The 16,853-nt window shown below is 52.8% G+C and overlaps 2 protein-coding genes across 3 annotated transcripts in view; both read right to left on the bottom strand.

The window, feature by feature from the left end:
* The window catches only part of MEF2B (myocyte enhancer factor 2B), a 38,190-nt gene extending 25,121 nt beyond the window's left edge, over positions 1-13,069 (bottom strand). The window contains exon 1 of one of the 2 annotated variants that reach the window (XM_074977908.1): positions 13,032-13,069. The gene's annotated coding sequence lies outside the window, so the exon portion shown is untranslated. Of the gene's footprint in view, positions 1-9,061; positions 9,137-13,031 lie in introns of those variants that run through there. The other variant, XM_074977910.1, reaches the window with a different exon arrangement.
* Positions 13,070-13,116: 47 nt separating this feature from the next.
* Positions 13,117-16,853, bottom strand: part of BORCS8 (BLOC-1 related complex subunit 8) — a 41,128-nt gene continuing 37,391 nt past the window's right edge. Inside the window, exon 5 of the mRNA XM_074977917.1 lies at positions 13,117-13,148. Within this exon, the coding sequence (XP_074834018.1) occupies positions 13,139-13,148 (10 nt within the window). The 3' untranslated portion in view covers positions 13,117-13,138. The remainder of the gene's footprint in view (positions 13,149-16,853) is intronic.

Raw genomic sequence — 16,853 nt, 5'->3', positions numbered from 1 at the left:
AGATTAAAAAGACTGGGACTTTTCAGCTCAGAAAAGAGGAGACTAAGGGGGACAGGTCAGAGGTCTATAAAATCGTGACAGGTCTGGAGAAAGTGAATTAGGAAAAGTTCTTTACTTGTTCCCATAACACAAGAACTGGGGAGGGGGTCACCCAATGGAATTAATAAGTAGCAGGTTAAAACCAACCAGAGGAAGTATTTCTTCTCACAATGCACAGGCAACCTGTGGAAATCCTTGCCAGGGGATGTGCTGAAGGCCAGGACTTGAACAGTGTTCAAGAAGAACTAGATAAATACATGGAGGACAAGTCCCTCAATGGCTATTGCTCAGGATGGGCAGGGAGGGTGTCTCTGGCGTCTGTTTGTCAGAAGCTGGGAATGGCTGACAAGGGAGGGATTGCTCGAGGATTCCCTGTTCTGCTCATTCCCTCTGGGACACTGGGCATTGGCCACTGTTGGGGGACAGGCTGCTGGGACAGACGGACCTTTGGTCTGACCCATTATGACCATTCTTATGCTCTAATTTCTCTCCATTATGGATGGAAGATGAAATTGCATGCTCCTCCCTTAGTGCCCAGGAAAGCTTATGCCCAAATAATCTGTTCAGTCTTTAAGGTGCCACAGCAGTAAACTAAGTGGCTGCACCAGAGAGACTCAAATGCTGCCCAGCTGCTAAGCAGAGCGCCACAGCCAGCAGCGTCTCTTTCTTCTGGTGGTGCACATCTGCACATACCTTGGTGCACAGAACACAGTTTATTCTGTACATATAAACGTTAGAGGGAACACTGTGCCACAGGACTTCTTATTGTTTTTTATGGATTAACATGTTTGCCCCTTTGCTTCTCCCTGTCTTTATAATCCTAGAATTACAGCTCTGACACTGAGGGCTGTGCAGGAGAAAGGTACAAGTGACACAAACTCTGGGCCCTCCCTAGCACGCCTGATGCTGAAGTACCAAGAATGAGCATTTCTATGCCATCAGCCGAGAGCAACATGTTGGCAAGTCAGATCAGTGAGTCTCTCAGGGCAGGGCTGACGTTTGTCCATCAAAATACTGTTTCACTGGAAAATGGCAGTTTTGAAAAAATCGAAATTTTCAGTAAAAATGTAATCCACCAACCCTGTAACCTGGAGACCTTCTGGTTTTAAACTACACACGAAGACAACCCTGTAGTGCCGTACAGACTAACAATCTATTTATTAGGTCACGAGTTTCGTGGGTGAGACCATTGAAAGCTCATGATCTAATCAATAGAATTGTTAGTCTGTACGGCAATACAGGACTGCTTGGGGGCTTGGGGTTTTTTGGTGATGCTACAGGTTAACATAGGTACCCCTCTGAAACTGGTTTAAACTTACTGGTGAGAGAGGGCAAAGAAAAACGTTAACAAAAATGCAGGGTGAAAAAAGGCATTTTCATCCCAATATCTTGCCGGGGTTGCGGGGGGGACAAATGATTTCCCAACTAGCTCTAGTCTCCTTCACCAGCTGGGGCACAAGGCAACACCTCCCAAGGGAAGCCAGTCAATCCCTGGTGAGCACGCCAAAGGGATCTGCATCTGGGGGCTGACTCGTTGAGCTGAGCCAGAGCCAAACCCACAACCAGCTCTGAACCCCCGTACACCCTGGGAACATTCTGCACTTGAGCTGCTTCTCCACTTTGCTCCTGGGGCTTCATTCTCCTCATATGAGTTTCACAACGAATTCTGCTTCCAGCCCCTTTTAACGGGTCCCCTGCCTCTAGCTCCTGTACAATGACTCCGCTGAACTCTCCCTTCACATCCCAGAGCTGCTGCAATCCAGCCAAGCTCCTTTCTCTGAACAGTCCCAAAGGGATTGTTGCTCTCTGTTTCTGAGGCCTCTCAATGCAAACAGCATCCCAAGTCCAACTCAGGAAAAGTCAAAGTTTACCAGCATTTCTGCTCAAGCCTGACAGGGCTGCCTGCTTTTTATAGCTTGTTTAAAGTAGAAACCAGTATCAACCAGCATCGGAAATGCAGCACAGAATTGGACACTGATGGAGAGGGAAGGGAAACCAGCGTGCTGGAGATTTCAGCCGAATTACAAGAAAAAATTAAAGTGACTTCTGCAAAGGATAAAATATTTGAATCTGAGAGATTTATTGTTAGGCTGGGGCTTAGACTGGGAGTCTGGCCATTGTTAAATGCACATATTCTGGTTCCTAGCAAGGACTCTTTCCTTCTCGCTCTCACACACATGGGTTCAAAGCAGCACCAGAAATCTTCACAAGAGTCACTGCACGAATCATAGTGTCCTGCCCAAATTCCCACCCGTTACATTACATCCTGTCTCCGTACGAATCCTACCCACTCTGGTTTAGTCTGGGTACAGGGCTCACTCTTCACTGCCTCCCTGAGATTGTCAGAGCTCTGCTGTGGAATGTTACAGAGAAGCTGAATCACATCCCAGCAGTGGCTGCATTTCAGCAGTGGGCAATGCGATCGCCCTTTATGGTCTGTAGGATCTTTGAGGGATAGGCCTCCCATACACATCAGTCCTTTTTCAATGAAACCGAGGCCTCCATCCTTTGCGCTTACTGGCACCTGGCTATCCCCCAGCCTGAGGAAACAAAGTGGACACACCTAGTGCTAAACGAGTAAAATATCAGAGGAGATCAGGGTGTTGCATGCACCCCTGAGATACCTACTTCTGCACACAGCCCAGTTTGTGAGCCAGGCTGCCTAACAGGGCACACACAATTTGCATTCACAATTCCTTTTTTTTTTTTTTTTGGCAGCATCTTTTAAAAATCTGGCCCCAAAAGCCTTCTGAAAAACCACCCCCCCACACACAGTTCCTCTCTCTGAAAGCCCTGAGCCATCTTATGGCTCAACGGCCAGCAAAATGGAATCCCATCGCTCCCCACCGCCACTTCCTCTTAAGCACGGGCCGCTCGCTGGCGGGACGGATGCAGGAGGGCAGTCAAGCATTGCGCTGGCCACACAGCGGTGCCTGCACAAAAAAGCACTCCTGCAAGGCTGGTAGTGATGCAGAATGAAAGTCACACATTGTTCCCATGCATCACAGTTGCCTCGTTGCAAATCCACTTACAGAGAAACTTCTGCAGCGGGCGGAGTATTTTCTGTTACAAAAATAACTGAGCTGGAAGGAGAGGGCTCTACTGTACCCAACGGGAAATAGCTGGTCATTTTAAAGAAGGATGAAACACACACACACAAATACACACACGTGCACTCTTTTGCTACCTTTGCACAATGAGCTTGGCGTGCGATTCACTCCGTTGTGAACACGTACTTGAATTACCGTGAGCAAAAGTAGCAGAGTAGCCATGGCAGCAGAGTCATGGCTGAGCCATGCCAAGTACAGACCTGCTGGTTTCGTGCAGGCGAGTACTCAGCACAGGCCTCCACACAGCTGCCTTGCAAGCACAGATAAAGTGTTAACTATATTCACAATATCTTGACAAGCTCTAGCACAAGCATACATAGGTAAGCAGGGGAATCACAGCCCTAGTTCACAGTGTACATGTAATCTTAGAGTATTACAGCTTTGGGACCCGGACTGTCTTTTTGTTCTAAATCTGTACCGCACCTAGCGCAGCAGAGTCCTGGGCTGTGACTGGGGCTCCCAGACTGTACTGCAGTTGAAATAAGAAACACAGACACCATCTGCTGCCTTCTGGCCTGAGACTTGCTGTGTTTCGGATGGGAGTTTTGTTTTGTTTGTAAAATCGGAAACTCTACGGGTTGGCTGTTGCAGAGGGCTGGCCTGGCTGGGCATATCAATGTGTTGTTATAGGCTCCGGCGTCGTCACACTGGTTTCTTATGGTAGGGTTACAAGTGCTGGCTGGAGTGTGCCTGTTTGTTATTGTAGGGTTACGAGTGCTAGGCTGCACATGTGGTTTGTTATCGTAGGGCTAGAGGTACTGCACCATACATGCCTGTTTGTTATTGCAGGGTTACATAGGTGCTGGGTGGTGCATGCTGCTTTGTTATTGTAGGGTTATAGATGCAGGGATTCTCAAGAATCCTGAAGCATCTCCTCTATGGTGAATTCTCCCAGGGCAAAAGGAATCAAGGTAGGCTTTGCAAGAGATATCAAGACTGTGTGAAGGCTAAGGTTGCTCATGCTGGTTTAAAACCAGATCAGCTAGACCAGCATGCAAAAGACGGAACAGGCTGGTGTGCTCTCGTACGACACACGTATGACAGCTTTGAAGAGCAGCGACGCGTACACCTCATTGACGCTCATGAGAGGAATAAAGCAACAGCAGCAGCAGCTGCACCAACAGAGCCAGGACAATTCCCTCACCCCCACTGCGAACGCCCAGGCCGTTCAAAGCTTGGTCTCCTCAGCCACATCGAGTCCACAGCCGAGGAACTTGTGCAAGCTCAAGCCATCATCGTTGGACATGATGGACTACCTACACTACGTACACAGATGCAGGGCCAAGCACTGGTTTGTTGCACACCAGTTGGTTATTGGTGGGTTCCAGACGCTGGGCTCTGCACACTGATTTATTATAGGGCTACGACTGCTGGGCTGTGCGTGCTGCTTTGGTATCATAGAGCTGCTTGGAAGTCGTTAACAATCTTTGTTCACAAGAGCGCTGACAATCCCGGCTCCCTCCCACCCCCTTGACAAGGCTCACAAGGAAAAGCTCTGATTTACCTTCTGCACTGTTTCTTCTCTAGCTGGATTTAATTCCAGTCCAGCCCCCCACTGCCAATGATTCTCCAGCCCTTTTCCCCGTGCAAACCCTGCCCTTCCTGCCCCCAGTCTGCAGGGGCCAAGGACATTTCCCCATCAAGCTTCCCAGCAACAATCCCCTACCCCTCAGCACCCCTGGGAGACAGCACAAGGCCGTGTCACCCCATCACTCTGTCTGTCCCAGCACCAGGATCTGTGCTGCAGGGAGGAGAGCCAGGGTGCAAGTGAGAGGTGCATGTAGGATGAATCTTAGAAGTTTGGTGATGAAGTTTATCCAGCCCCAAACTTTGGAGCTCTTCTGCTTCCCCTTCCCAGCTCCCCTGCCTCTTCCCATACAGTCCTGATCCCTCCTTCACTTCCTTCTCTCTGCAGTGGCTTCAACCATGCAGCCCACCTCCCAGCCAGCTCTGCTAACCTCCTGGCTCCTAGCACCCCCTGCCTGCCTGTTTCACATGTGCCCATCACTTCGGTGTCCAGCCTCTTTCTCTCCTTCTGCCCCCACACCCCACTCTCTCCACCAGCAATGGCTGATCAGGCTTCCAGCCTCCTTTGGCAGTTGCTGGAGTGAACCCACCTCTGCTTTCCTGATCAATGCAAACTCAACTGGAATCAAGCTCCTCTGCTCAGCTCCATGGGGGAAATCCTGAGCCCCTTTGACACCAGCGGCAGTTTTACAGGGCCAGGATTTCACCTTATGCTTTTACACGCAGGCCCCTTTTGAAGGCTGCATGTTTCTCTCCTTCACCTCACCAGCCTACTCAAGACACAGCACCTAGGTCTGAGGGGAGCTGAGTGCTCCCTGCGGGGCAGGACTTGTGGCCAGAAACAGGCCTGTGGGACTGTACAGACGCCTCCTTGTTCCAGCCAAATGGTTGCTGCTCCCTGCTAACTCCAGGGTGTCATGCAGGGTGAGCCCCCAGCACTGAAATAGCCAGGTGTGATGTGTCACAGGGTGAGCTGCCACAGGCGCTGAGCTGGCCAGCTTCCTGGCAGAGGAGGAAAGGAAACAGGAGTTTTCAAGGGAGCAGGAGGAAAGATTCTTTTCTTACACGCTATTTTCGTGTAATTTGGTGCCTGAATGCCTTGACTGCCTCCCTTTGCTCTGGGGCAGCCAGAATTTCCCAGGGCCGCCCCAGAGCCATCCACCCTCCCCAGCTCCAAACCAGCCCCACTGATCCTGTAGACCCAAGAGGAAAATATAAGTCTCTCCAATACACGGAATCGAGCTGGACTGCATGTGATTTGTGCCTGGTTTGGTGGTAGGAACACAGAGATTGCCGCACTGAGCCAGCTCTGCCAGAATCAGATGTTTTAAGGGTTGGTATAAGGATCCCACATTAGTAGATAAGGGATAATGGGATCTACAAGGTCCCATCCTGGGGTCTAATAGCTAGGGATAGGTTTAAGCTTGGAAGCAGGAGGTTCTTGTCTTCTGGATGCTGCATAAATCATACCAGCAAGTTGCAAAATTAATTTATTACCCACAAAAACCCCTCTCTAAAGTTAGCAGCCCTAGGAAACTTTCCTTCACTATAAGAGTAAAGTTCTCGGGGACAGGGTCTTGCCGGAAATCAGTTACAGGTGGGCAGAAGAATACGGCAGAAGATTCGCCTGGACCTGTCCCCAGAGAGGAAGTTTAAGGCAATCAGATGCACTTGTACCAGAACAGGCAGGGGCTTCAGGTGGAAATTTCAAGTGCTTGTGATAAACAAAAGAACATGGACCAGATTCTGGGCCCACCTAATGCAGATGCTGGGTAAATATTTGCTCAGGCAAACTAGATTACAAAGCTGGTCCTGCCAGCAACTGCAAGCGGATACTTGGAGAAGTGCACTATTTTTGAGGCAGCACCACCCATAATGACAAACTGAAGTGTAATCACCCACTGGCGCATTCAGACCTGGCCCGTCTGGAGCTTAAATCATGAGCTTTACAGTTTGAACTAAAAGCCGGTTGGCTCTCAGCTAAGGCTGTAGGGGAGACTTATTCTTTCTGTGTGTAAGGGGTCTGAATACCACGAAGTACCACCCAGTAGGAGCATGGATTACAAAACCAGAATGAAACCTCAATCCTGCATCTTCCTGAAGTCAATGGGCCTTGGCACAGGCTCTGAGGATAGCTCTGTGTGATAAAGGCTTTAGGTATCCAGCCTTAAGCACACTTCCCTCCCTTATGCCTACCAGGTCAGGCCGCCTGCAAAGCCTTGGAGTTCGAGATGGGACTGCGTGGGAGGGTGACTGGTGAAGGCAGGCAGCTTTGTTACAGAGGTCAGGTGTGGACAACGGCTTTTACTTTTCTAGTGGGTGTTTTAATTCCTGCTGGAAGTGCCCAGTGCAGCAGATGACATTTGAAATTAAATTTAAAAAAAGGAATTGATCAATCAATATAAACATTGTTATCAATGTTTTCTTATGAATCATCTGGGGCCAGTCACACACCTGGGGGAAGCAGGTGAAACTCAGCCCTTACCGCTATGCCATGCTACATGCAGTGTGTTTAGATACAGCTGATGGAGTCATGGGACATGAAGGTTATTTTTTGGGAATTCCAGGCTAGCAGTGATGCTGAGTGTACAGCAGGAGGCAGTTTTGTTTAGTGGTTGGAGCAGGACTCTGGAGCCAGTTCAGCTGCTGCCTTTACCGTATGTAATTTACAGCAAACAGCGCCCACCTTTTGTGCCTCAATTGACCAGGTTGTACACCAGGCATGAGAGAGCTCACGACGCGGTGTGGTTAGTTACGGTGTGTCAAGTGCTTGGTGATCCCTGGCAAATGGCACTGGTGGGAGGACACGAGGCTTTTACAATAATCTGCACTTCTGGGTTAAACTCAGGCATCCCTCTCTGAGCAGACACAGAAGTAAAAATAACTGTTAAGCACAACGCTAACCACAGACTTTTTTTAGAACATGATCCATAAAACAACAGGCCACTTGAGCAAAACTTTAAGTAGTGCCCAAACACACATCTACAACAAGGCCTTGGCATGACTCTGTCTGTCCCCTTGACTCCCAGCACTTCCCAGCAAGTCTGATAGCCTCAGAAATCCCTCCAGCTGTCTAGAACGGTTGCACCTAGTGCTCCTGATTGACACCAGAGCCCCTTTGCATGAGGCACAGTGTACACGGGTGAAATCCCAGGTCAATTACAGCCAATGATTAGGATTTCGTCCTGCGTAAGAAACAGCCGTGTCCCAAGAGCATGCGGGCTACGTAGGCACCCTGAGCAGAGGGCAGGAAGAAGAATGGAAAGGGAAATCTGATGGAGTCTGTGCTCACGAAAGCTCATGCTCAAAACTTTTCTGTTAGTCTATAAGGCGCCACAGGACCCTTCGTTGCTGTTACAGATCCAGACTAACACGGCCAACCCTCCGATACTGGAAAGGGCAAGTGATTTGACAAAAGTCATACGCAGGTCAGTGTCAGAACCAGGAGCCAAACCAGTGTCTCAGGAGCCCCGGCCTATCAGGCCACTTCCAGCTCAGCCCAGTCTCCACAGCGCTTCACAGCACTGGCTTCAGGCGCCTGACTGGAGACTCTCAGTCCTGGACTTCCACAGCCGAGCAGCCAAACTCGAGCTGTGATCAAGGAGAGGTGCCTTCCTATACAGCCCATTTCCAGAGGTGCCAGCAGCTCCTGTTCAGCAACTCTGACAGCCTGGCTGTGCCCTGGGGGCCGACCATAGGCCCTGCTTGGGGAAAATTTGGCCAAGGTGGCTCATTCTAGGACTGCCCCCAGGAAGGGAAGAGAGGAGAAGCCACAGCCCAGTGACAGCTGTAGTGAGGACAGCAGGGAGATGTGCCCTGAATGGGACCAACCTTCTCCCGCAGGCCAGGCGCAGGCGGGGGAGGGGGAGGCGCTGCACTTTAACAGGCTCACCCCACCGCTCTGGGCAGGGGGGATGCTGGAGCAGACAGGCTGCCCTGTGCCAACACTGACCCCCGAGAGATCCAGGGACAGCCCTGGCGGCCACACTCCCCCGCCTTCCGTGCCAGCCCAGGGCTGCAGCTGACCCCAAGGGAACTCAGCACCCCCCCATCACGCTGACCCTCAAGGGGAACAATCCCCTCACGCGCCCCTTGGGCACGGGAAGCGGCTCTGTACCACGCGCGCGTACACCCATCTGCGTGGCCAGGGGAAGCGCGGCCCGGCCACCCTCCTGGCTGGGCGTCGCCGCAGTCATCAGCGGCTCAAGGCTCGCCGGGGGCGGCTGACCCCGCAGCGGCCGGTACTCCAGACCTGACACCCGCGGGACTGGACGTGCTGGGCCAGGGAGCTCCGCTGCCCCACCGACCTAGCGCTCGGCTCCGGGGCACGTCGCCCCTGCTCGGAGCCCTGCGTGCCCGCCCCGCGCCTGCACTCACCCACACACCTGGCCAGCGGCTGCGCCCGAAACGACCCGGCGGCCGCGGTTGGGTAACGAGGCGGCGAAGCGCCCAGGGGGCGCGGCTCGGCCCGGCCCGGCCCGGCCTGGCGCTGTCACTGCCTGGGGGTGGCCGAACTGCAAAGTCTCCTGAAAAGTCACGGCGGCTCCAGCTGCCCTGCTCGCCGCTGGCTCCCGGACAGCTCAGCCCGTCCTTTGCATAGCCGCGCCCCCGCGTCCCGCTGATTGGAGCGGCTCCGGGAGGCTATTTGCATAGAGTTGCCGGGCCCAGTTTCAATTGGCTGGTGGCTGGAAAAGTATCATGGCTCCGCCCCCTCGACGGGGCTGGGCGGGGCGGGGCTGCGACAAGGCCGCAGCGATCAGTGAATGAATGACCCTAGCGGCGGGGGCTGGTCGTGGGCAGGGCAGCCGGAGCCAGAGCGGCTGGGTGGGGGAGAGGTTCTGCACAAAGGGACCTGATCCAGGGGCTGGGGAGGGAATAGTACCAGGGAGGTAGCCGCGTTAGCCTGTGCTCCAACACAACACAACACAACACAACACAACACAACAGCAGAAATGGAGCACTTTAAAGATGAACAAAATTACTTATTCGGTGACGAGCTTTTGTGGGACAGACCCACTTCCTCTGATGAAATGGGTCTGTCCCACAACAGCTCGTCACAGAACAGATCTTTGTGCTAGTCTCTGAAGTGCTACACTTCTGCCATGTTGCTCTTCGGGATGTGAGTGATTCTGGACCTGGGGTGCCTCCAAAGCAAGGAGCTGGGCTCATGCAGAGAATTCCTGCAGCTGAGACTGGACTTGCCCTGACACTCAGTGGCTGTTTGTGGCCACCCTTCGCCACCCACACAGCCTGCTCACTGGAGCTTTACTCCTCCCCCAGCTTCCCTTCCACTTACCCCTCATAAGGCCACCCCCCACTCAGTGCTCCCCCACCGCTGTGGAGCTATGACACTTACTGCCATCTCATTGTCCTCTCTGCTTGTGTCTAATATTCCTTCCCCCAGCCTGGCCTGGGCGCCAGGAGAATGGAGGTCTAGTCCCATCTCCCCCACAGTCCTGCTGTGTAACCTTGGGGGAATCCCTTTCTCTCTGCTTCTCCTCCTGCCCTGTCCTTCTAGATTACAGCTCTGTGGGGCAGGGACCAGCTGCTTTGCCATGTTCGTTCACCACCTGGCGCAATGGGGCTCCATTCTTAGCCACTACCGTAATGAGCATGATGAATAACAATACTGATCGGGGGCAGGAGGAAACCTGAGCGGGGGCAGACGTACCAGGGTGACATCATGTGAGGGAGGGTAAGAGGAAGCTTGAAGGATGATCAGTGGAACTAGTTAACGACGAAGTGTCCTGGCTTCTGAAGGGTGTATGTTTCCAGGAAGGGACTATTAAAATGAGCCACCAGTCTATGCATATCGGGCCCCATAACAGAGAACACTGAACATCTGGGCGAGCTGTTCTCACGCCTGGAGTTTCCAGGGACAATCCAAGTGCTGTGATTATCTCCGTGAACTTCGCCCCTGGCAGCCCCTCTATACCTGCCCTAAATGCCACGGAGCTGCGGTCCGGCGGCTGGACAGGGCTCTGAAGTTTCCTGGAGCCCATCGCTTTAAGCAGGGGGGCGAAACCCTCGGCTGACTGACCCCTGTGAATGTCTTTGTCCTCACAAGGAATCTGTGTGGAATCTGGCCTTTGCTCTTCACTTGATTAGCTTCACTGGACAGCTCCCGGCACTGGGGGGACGCTGGTCTGGTTGGGTTGAGCAGAGGGGTTAGAACCCAGGACACCTGACACTTCCATCTCAGCTCTGGAATTAAGTAGACGTCAGGATCTAGGCCTTTGTTTCCTCCTCTGTACAGTGCTCTACATGCTGCTTCCCTGGACAGTAACCCACGTTTGTAAATATCCCCAGGAGGGGGATACAAATGCCAAGGCTTTATTGTTCTTTGTTACCATTTAAACTACCACTACCCCCACCCCCACCCCCACCCCACTGAGCCAAATCCCAGGAAAAGCTGGAAACAACCACAGAATCTTATCAGCACCTGTGATTTCAACTCCTTCAAGCCCCACTCCCGCTGGCTCCATGCTGACTTACTTCCCCCTCCCAGTGGGGCCCGCTCCAAGCGGCCTGGCCGCCGGTATCCTCCTTCTGCCCCGGCACTCTTTGTTATATGGCTGAGAAGACAGACTTCCCGGCAGACCAGCCTCCAGCAAAGGGGCGATAAGGTCCCCCCCTTCCCCCAAACACTGTGATTGTTGTCAGTGTCATGACAGAGCCTCCAATTTGGGAAGGGGATGTGGAACCTTTCACGTCTCGGCCACTCAGTCAAGCTCTGACAGATGCTCTGCAGCGAGCCGGTGTGGTCTCAACCCAGGACAGGGACCAAGCTCACAACAGGAACCCTAGTATAACTGGGTCCTGGGCAGCAAACCGAGCCCACATGCAGGCCTGAGCTGCCCTAGGGCCTGACTTCCCCTTTCCTTCCTACAGGTGAAGGCACAAGTGGGGGTGGGAGGTGGTGAAGGAGGAGGGCCGTTTGCCCTGACACCATCTGTGCTGTGTCATTGCTGTGCTGTGCCAGACAGAGCTGCTGGTCAGAATGCAAAGTGCCTTCATGATTCTTTGAACCCAAACCCCGGCAGACATAAGCACACAGGCCTACCGAAACTGGATGCTCTTTGGGACGCAGACTCTCTAGTCTACGTCTGCACAGGGCCTAGCACGCTGGAGTCCTGGCTCACAACTGGGAATCCTAGGCACCACCGTAATGCATGTAACTCACAAGACACACAGACACAAACACTGACTTTTCCTTATGACCTTCACAAAAAGCCATTTCCCACCCATAGTTTTCTGCTTCAGCTTCAGGCCCAGTCCCAGACACGCTGTGGCCTAGGGTGACAGACAGCACATGTAAAGATCAGGATGGGGTGGGGAGTTAATAGGCACCTGTATAGACAAAGTACAACTATCAGGACTGACCCTATAAAATCTGGACATCTGGTCTCCCTGCCCTGGCCTGACATCGCCCCCTGCTCCCCTCTGTGGCCCAGGAAGTAATGCAACATGGGCAAGGCTTTTGTAGGAGTAGTTTTGCAAGGGAGCTAGAAATGAGACAAGCGACCGAACAGAAAGCTGCTGCTCTCCAGCCAGGGCAGATCCAGTTGGCATGCCCAGAGCAAAGGCAAAGCCTGAGCTAATTATTGCAACAAACCATTTTTAGTGGCTTATTGTTCTAAACTGCAATCAAAGCCTCACAATGGTGAGATCTAAATAATCCAGGGCAAAGCCACAGGGGAACAGCTGAGGCTGAAACTCCTGCAATCTCCTTCCCTCTAAACACATCCCAGGCTGCTGGGGCTGGAACATTACAGGATATTTATCAGTGCCTCTCTCTCTGGGGCCAGAGACATTTAAAACTCACTTAGGTAAAGCACTGCAGCAAATGGGCCAGATTTATTTTTGCTCTCCAGCTTGTGTGGACACTGACACCAGTGCAATGTGTTGTCAAATCAGAGTAGCTGCATTTTACAGATTGTACTGGGGTAAATGACTGCAAACGGTGCAGGGCTATGGGACTATCAGGCCCCATGTAAGCAATGAGCCTGCACTGGCCAGTTTTATAGCTCCTGGCACAACCTCTTCACGACTATTAATTATTATTTGTACTGCCATACCGGTCACGCCTGACACTCACACTTCACACAGCTTTACTAACAGCCTGGCTGAGCCTTCTTAATGACAATGAATCCTAAGAGGTGACACGTCTAAAGACTAGAAGCAACACAGACATCAGTAGAAGGTGCTGTAGAAGGTTATAAGCTTTGGTTCAAAGAAACCTGGTGACCTTTTGTAATTCATCAACTACTTATGGAAACAGCTGCTAATCCTTGATTACCCTGTTATAAACAGAACCTGAGTACAGGGTGCACCCCAATCATTTTTAGCTCTTACCCGGTTGCTTTTCATCATGGGATGCCACGAAGTTTCACGAAGGAACGTCAGTCTGGTGAGTGGCTGGGTGCCAATGCAGAGAGTCCAGTTGGAATCCCGTAAATACCTTATCTGGAACTGATCAAGAACGATCCGTGAGCATCTCTTACGATGGGACCTCAGACAAAAGTGAATCCCCATGATTCTGGAACTTCTCTCTGAGTCCCACAGGTGATTTTGCCCTGGGGTAAATTTGTGGGGACACCGTGGGACAAGGTTTTAAGTGTGAATGCTGCATGGCAGGTGAATCCTGACCCTCCTGGCATAGTTAGTACTACCCAGGATGGCTTTTCCCAGACACCACCTTTTTGAGGTTGCATTTCATCAGCTTAAAAGCAGATAAATTCTGCAGGAAATGTCACCATGATCACTCCCCCCACGAGTGGCATCCTCCCACCTTCTGCCTGAGGCGATGCCTTTAGAAGCCGGAGTGAAGCCAGAAGGCTGTCAGTTCTGGGGAGCAAATCCTCCCTCCACCTCAAATGCAAAGAAATGGCAAAATTCGCCCAGTCCTCAGCCTTGACTCAGGACCTGTGAGTCAGCCACAGAGAAGAGTCACAGCAAGACCCTTTACCAGCAGCAAAATTGGCCCTGCCTGTGTCTCTGACACATGGGGATGCTGGGCATGAGAGAACAGTGTGAACCATTTACTGTGCTCCACAGAGCTGACTGGTTTCTTTGCCCTGCTTCCCCAGTGGTACTTCTCCCCCCAGCTCTCTGGTAATAGACGATGGCCCACGTGTGAGCCCCCCAAGGCACCATTATTAGATGCATGGTGAATGTCTTCACAGCTCAGATCCTGGCCATCGCCCACTGAGCCCAGCTCAGTCCCTGGGATCGTTTCCCCTTTGGCAGGTGCAATCATAACCATGAGCCCTGGTTCATTTCAGCCTTCCAGGTGTGGTGTGGGGCCCAAGAGGCCTCCATCTCTTTGGCATCAAGGCCACTAGCTGGATGGCCACTGGTGCAAGAATGACAAGCACACGTGGAACAAAACACCTGCACCAAGAAGCAAATCCGAGGGGCCTCCCCTGGGTCATCCCGGACTTGCACCCAGGCAGCTTATTTCAGTCTGAAAGCAATCAAGCACATCTAACGTGGGGGCTTAGATCAGTGCAGTGAGACCAGTGCAAAGACCCCTGGTGCCCACAGGCCCCAAAGGCAGCGGGGCTGGGTGAGGGGGAACGTCCCAGTGGATGTGAGAGACAAAGGAAGCATGGACTTCCCAGGGCACTATATTGCTGGTGAATGGAATAATCCCCCATCTGCATGAAAGCAAAGCTGGGCCCAGCTCTTGGTTTGGCTGCAGCCAAGACTTAACGAGAGCTGGGGAGACACCCAGGTGATGGCTGAGAACAAACAAAACAGATCCTTGCTCCTGGACAGGGAGGCAGGAGACCTGGAATCTGCTCCCATCTCTGCCACTGACCTGCTGGGTGACCTGGGGTATATCACCGCCCTTCTCCCTGCCTCAGTTTCCCCTCTTGCTCTTTGTCTCCTGTGTCTATGTAGACTGTGAGCTCTTTGGGACAGGGACTGTGTTGCCCGATGTGTCTGTGCAGCACCTACCCAGTGGCACTACCAGCTGTTGCGCCTCTATGGGTGACTGTAGGTGACTTGATCGCTCTTGGTTCAGACGTGGTTACAACCCTGAAATCTCGGCTGAGGCGGGTGCAGTGCAGGGAGGAGCTGGCTTGGGGAAAGGAACCGGGGCTTTTGGCGGGGTTTCACTTTGAGTCTTTGGGTGTTCTCAGACCTGCAGTCTGGGGGCGGTGCGATCCCAGGGGGCAGAAGCAACAATTGGGTTTGTCTGACCTGGGAGAAACCTAAGCCGCTGGCTTTGCTGGGAAGGAAGCATGGGCCTGCACTGAGTGCTACTGTGTGCTGAAAGGTTTGTGCAGAGAGTACTTCCCAATCCCCCTGCACAGGGCACTCAGCAGAGCTCCAGCTCTGCTCCAGCCAGCCATAAGGAGCTGTCCTGGCAGCTGGATTCAGAAGCCTTGGGGGAGCACTGGGACCCTGGAGAACACCACTGTTTACAGCAGCTAAATGGAACTGATGCAACTTCTAGGCTCGAGTTACATGAGAGGAGCTGCTTAGGTACCAGGTGGGATGTTAGATTATAAAAGGTTTGTCAGGAAATAAGCTCTCTCCCCAGCCCCATGCAGGCAGCGCAGGGTCACGCTGGGCTGACAAGGCTCCTGCCTCCAGGGAAAGGCTGTGCATAATGAACACCCCGTCCCCAGTAACCCAAGGCTCTGTCCTGAAAGTAAAACCCTAAAGGACACAGGCAGGTTATCACAATTACTTTGAGTGTCATCCATTTGCCAGAGGCTGCGAATAAACTTGAATGGCTAAACAACAGGGCAATATTCTTATGGGACGGCCCAAACCCATCTTTCCAAAGGCCAAAACAGGGTCTGTCACTTCTGTACAAAAGCCAGTGCTGGTGAGATTGGCTGGCCCAGGATTTCGGGGGACATGACACTTCTAAGTCACCAGTCCAAATCCAGCTGGTGTGCTGGCAGTGGCCCAAAGCCAATCAGCTGAAAGGCCTTTGGTAGCCTGTGTGATGTCAGTGGACAGAGCTCAGTCCAGTTCCCAGCTGTGCAGATGGTCACAGAACAGACCCCCTCCCCGCGCGGCACAAGTCACCTGCTACCCTGGAAGCCGCGGCAGAGAAACCAGAGGCTGAATGAGCCCCCAGGGCTGCACGGAAGTGGCAGCTGGGGAGTGACTGCAGAAGGGGGACCAGAGGCAGCGGCTGGGGCAATGCTGCCTGGCACAACAGTCAAGCGAACTGCTGACCTCCGATGCACAAGCATCACCGTGCTGCCACTCAGCGCTCTGACAGGGCCCTGCCAGGTTGTGGGGCTTTCTCTCCTGCTGCCCTCCGGCACCAGCAATGCGGAGGGCACTAGGTCTCCCTCTCTCCTGCCATGCTGGTCTGTCCACAACAATCAGCAACAGTCTGGTCTCCTGCTTCGCTTTGGTCCTGGCCGCTAACAGCTGTACCCAGAATACAGGCGCTGGGAGGAGTCAGCAGGATCTCTGAGCTGCCCCAGGACGGAGCGACAGGAGCAGCAGGGCCATAGAGGAGAAGAGGACGGAAAGGCTCACCTGCCATGCAGCTCCATGTATACAAGAGCAGCATCTTCCCTAGGCTTGTGGCTTCTTGTAAACCTAGTGATTTATAGAGAGCTGCAGTGTGCAATTAGCGGGTGCTAATTAGCCTCCCTCATAATCTTAATTGATCTGGAGGAGGGAGGGAGGGCAGAGGATGTGACAGTGTCTCTGTGTGGAACAACGCCTCTTATTCTGGGGTCTCCTAAGCTGCTTAGACCTCAGAATAGACCTCTGACCTGGAGGGAGATGCCCCTTGCCCTGCCTGCAGGCCAGAGACTCTCAGAAGTTCAATCCCCATGGCCCACAACAGGCAGACCGATCGCTCCTCAGCCCACCACCACGGGGCACTGGGCACGGTGTGTCCCTGAGAACGAAGGCTGGGTCCCAGCTAGCGTTTGTGCCTGACCCTGAGGATGCGAATGGGGAATGGGGAGAGCTGCTCCTGCATCTACTGGCCTGGGGAATGCTGCTTTTTCTGAAAGCTCTGGCTGCTCCTTGGGCTGCAAGTCCAGTCTCAGCTCCTCTTGCATTCAGTGCTCAGGGTTCACACTGGAAAGCTTTTGGCTCCCTCTTGAGGCCTTTCCTGTCTCTAGATCTTTGCTCTTCAGTGAGCACCAGCAGATCACAAAGAGAAATCAGTGTGATGAAGGCAGCTAA

Source organism: Carettochelys insculpta, chromosome 27 (assembly GCF_033958435.1).
Source record: "Carettochelys insculpta isolate YL-2023 chromosome 27, ASM3395843v1, whole genome shotgun sequence".
Classification (NCBI taxonomy): Eukaryota; Metazoa; Chordata; order Testudines; family Carettochelyidae; genus Carettochelys; species Carettochelys insculpta.
This window is presented reverse-complemented; position numbering and strand designations above follow the sequence as displayed.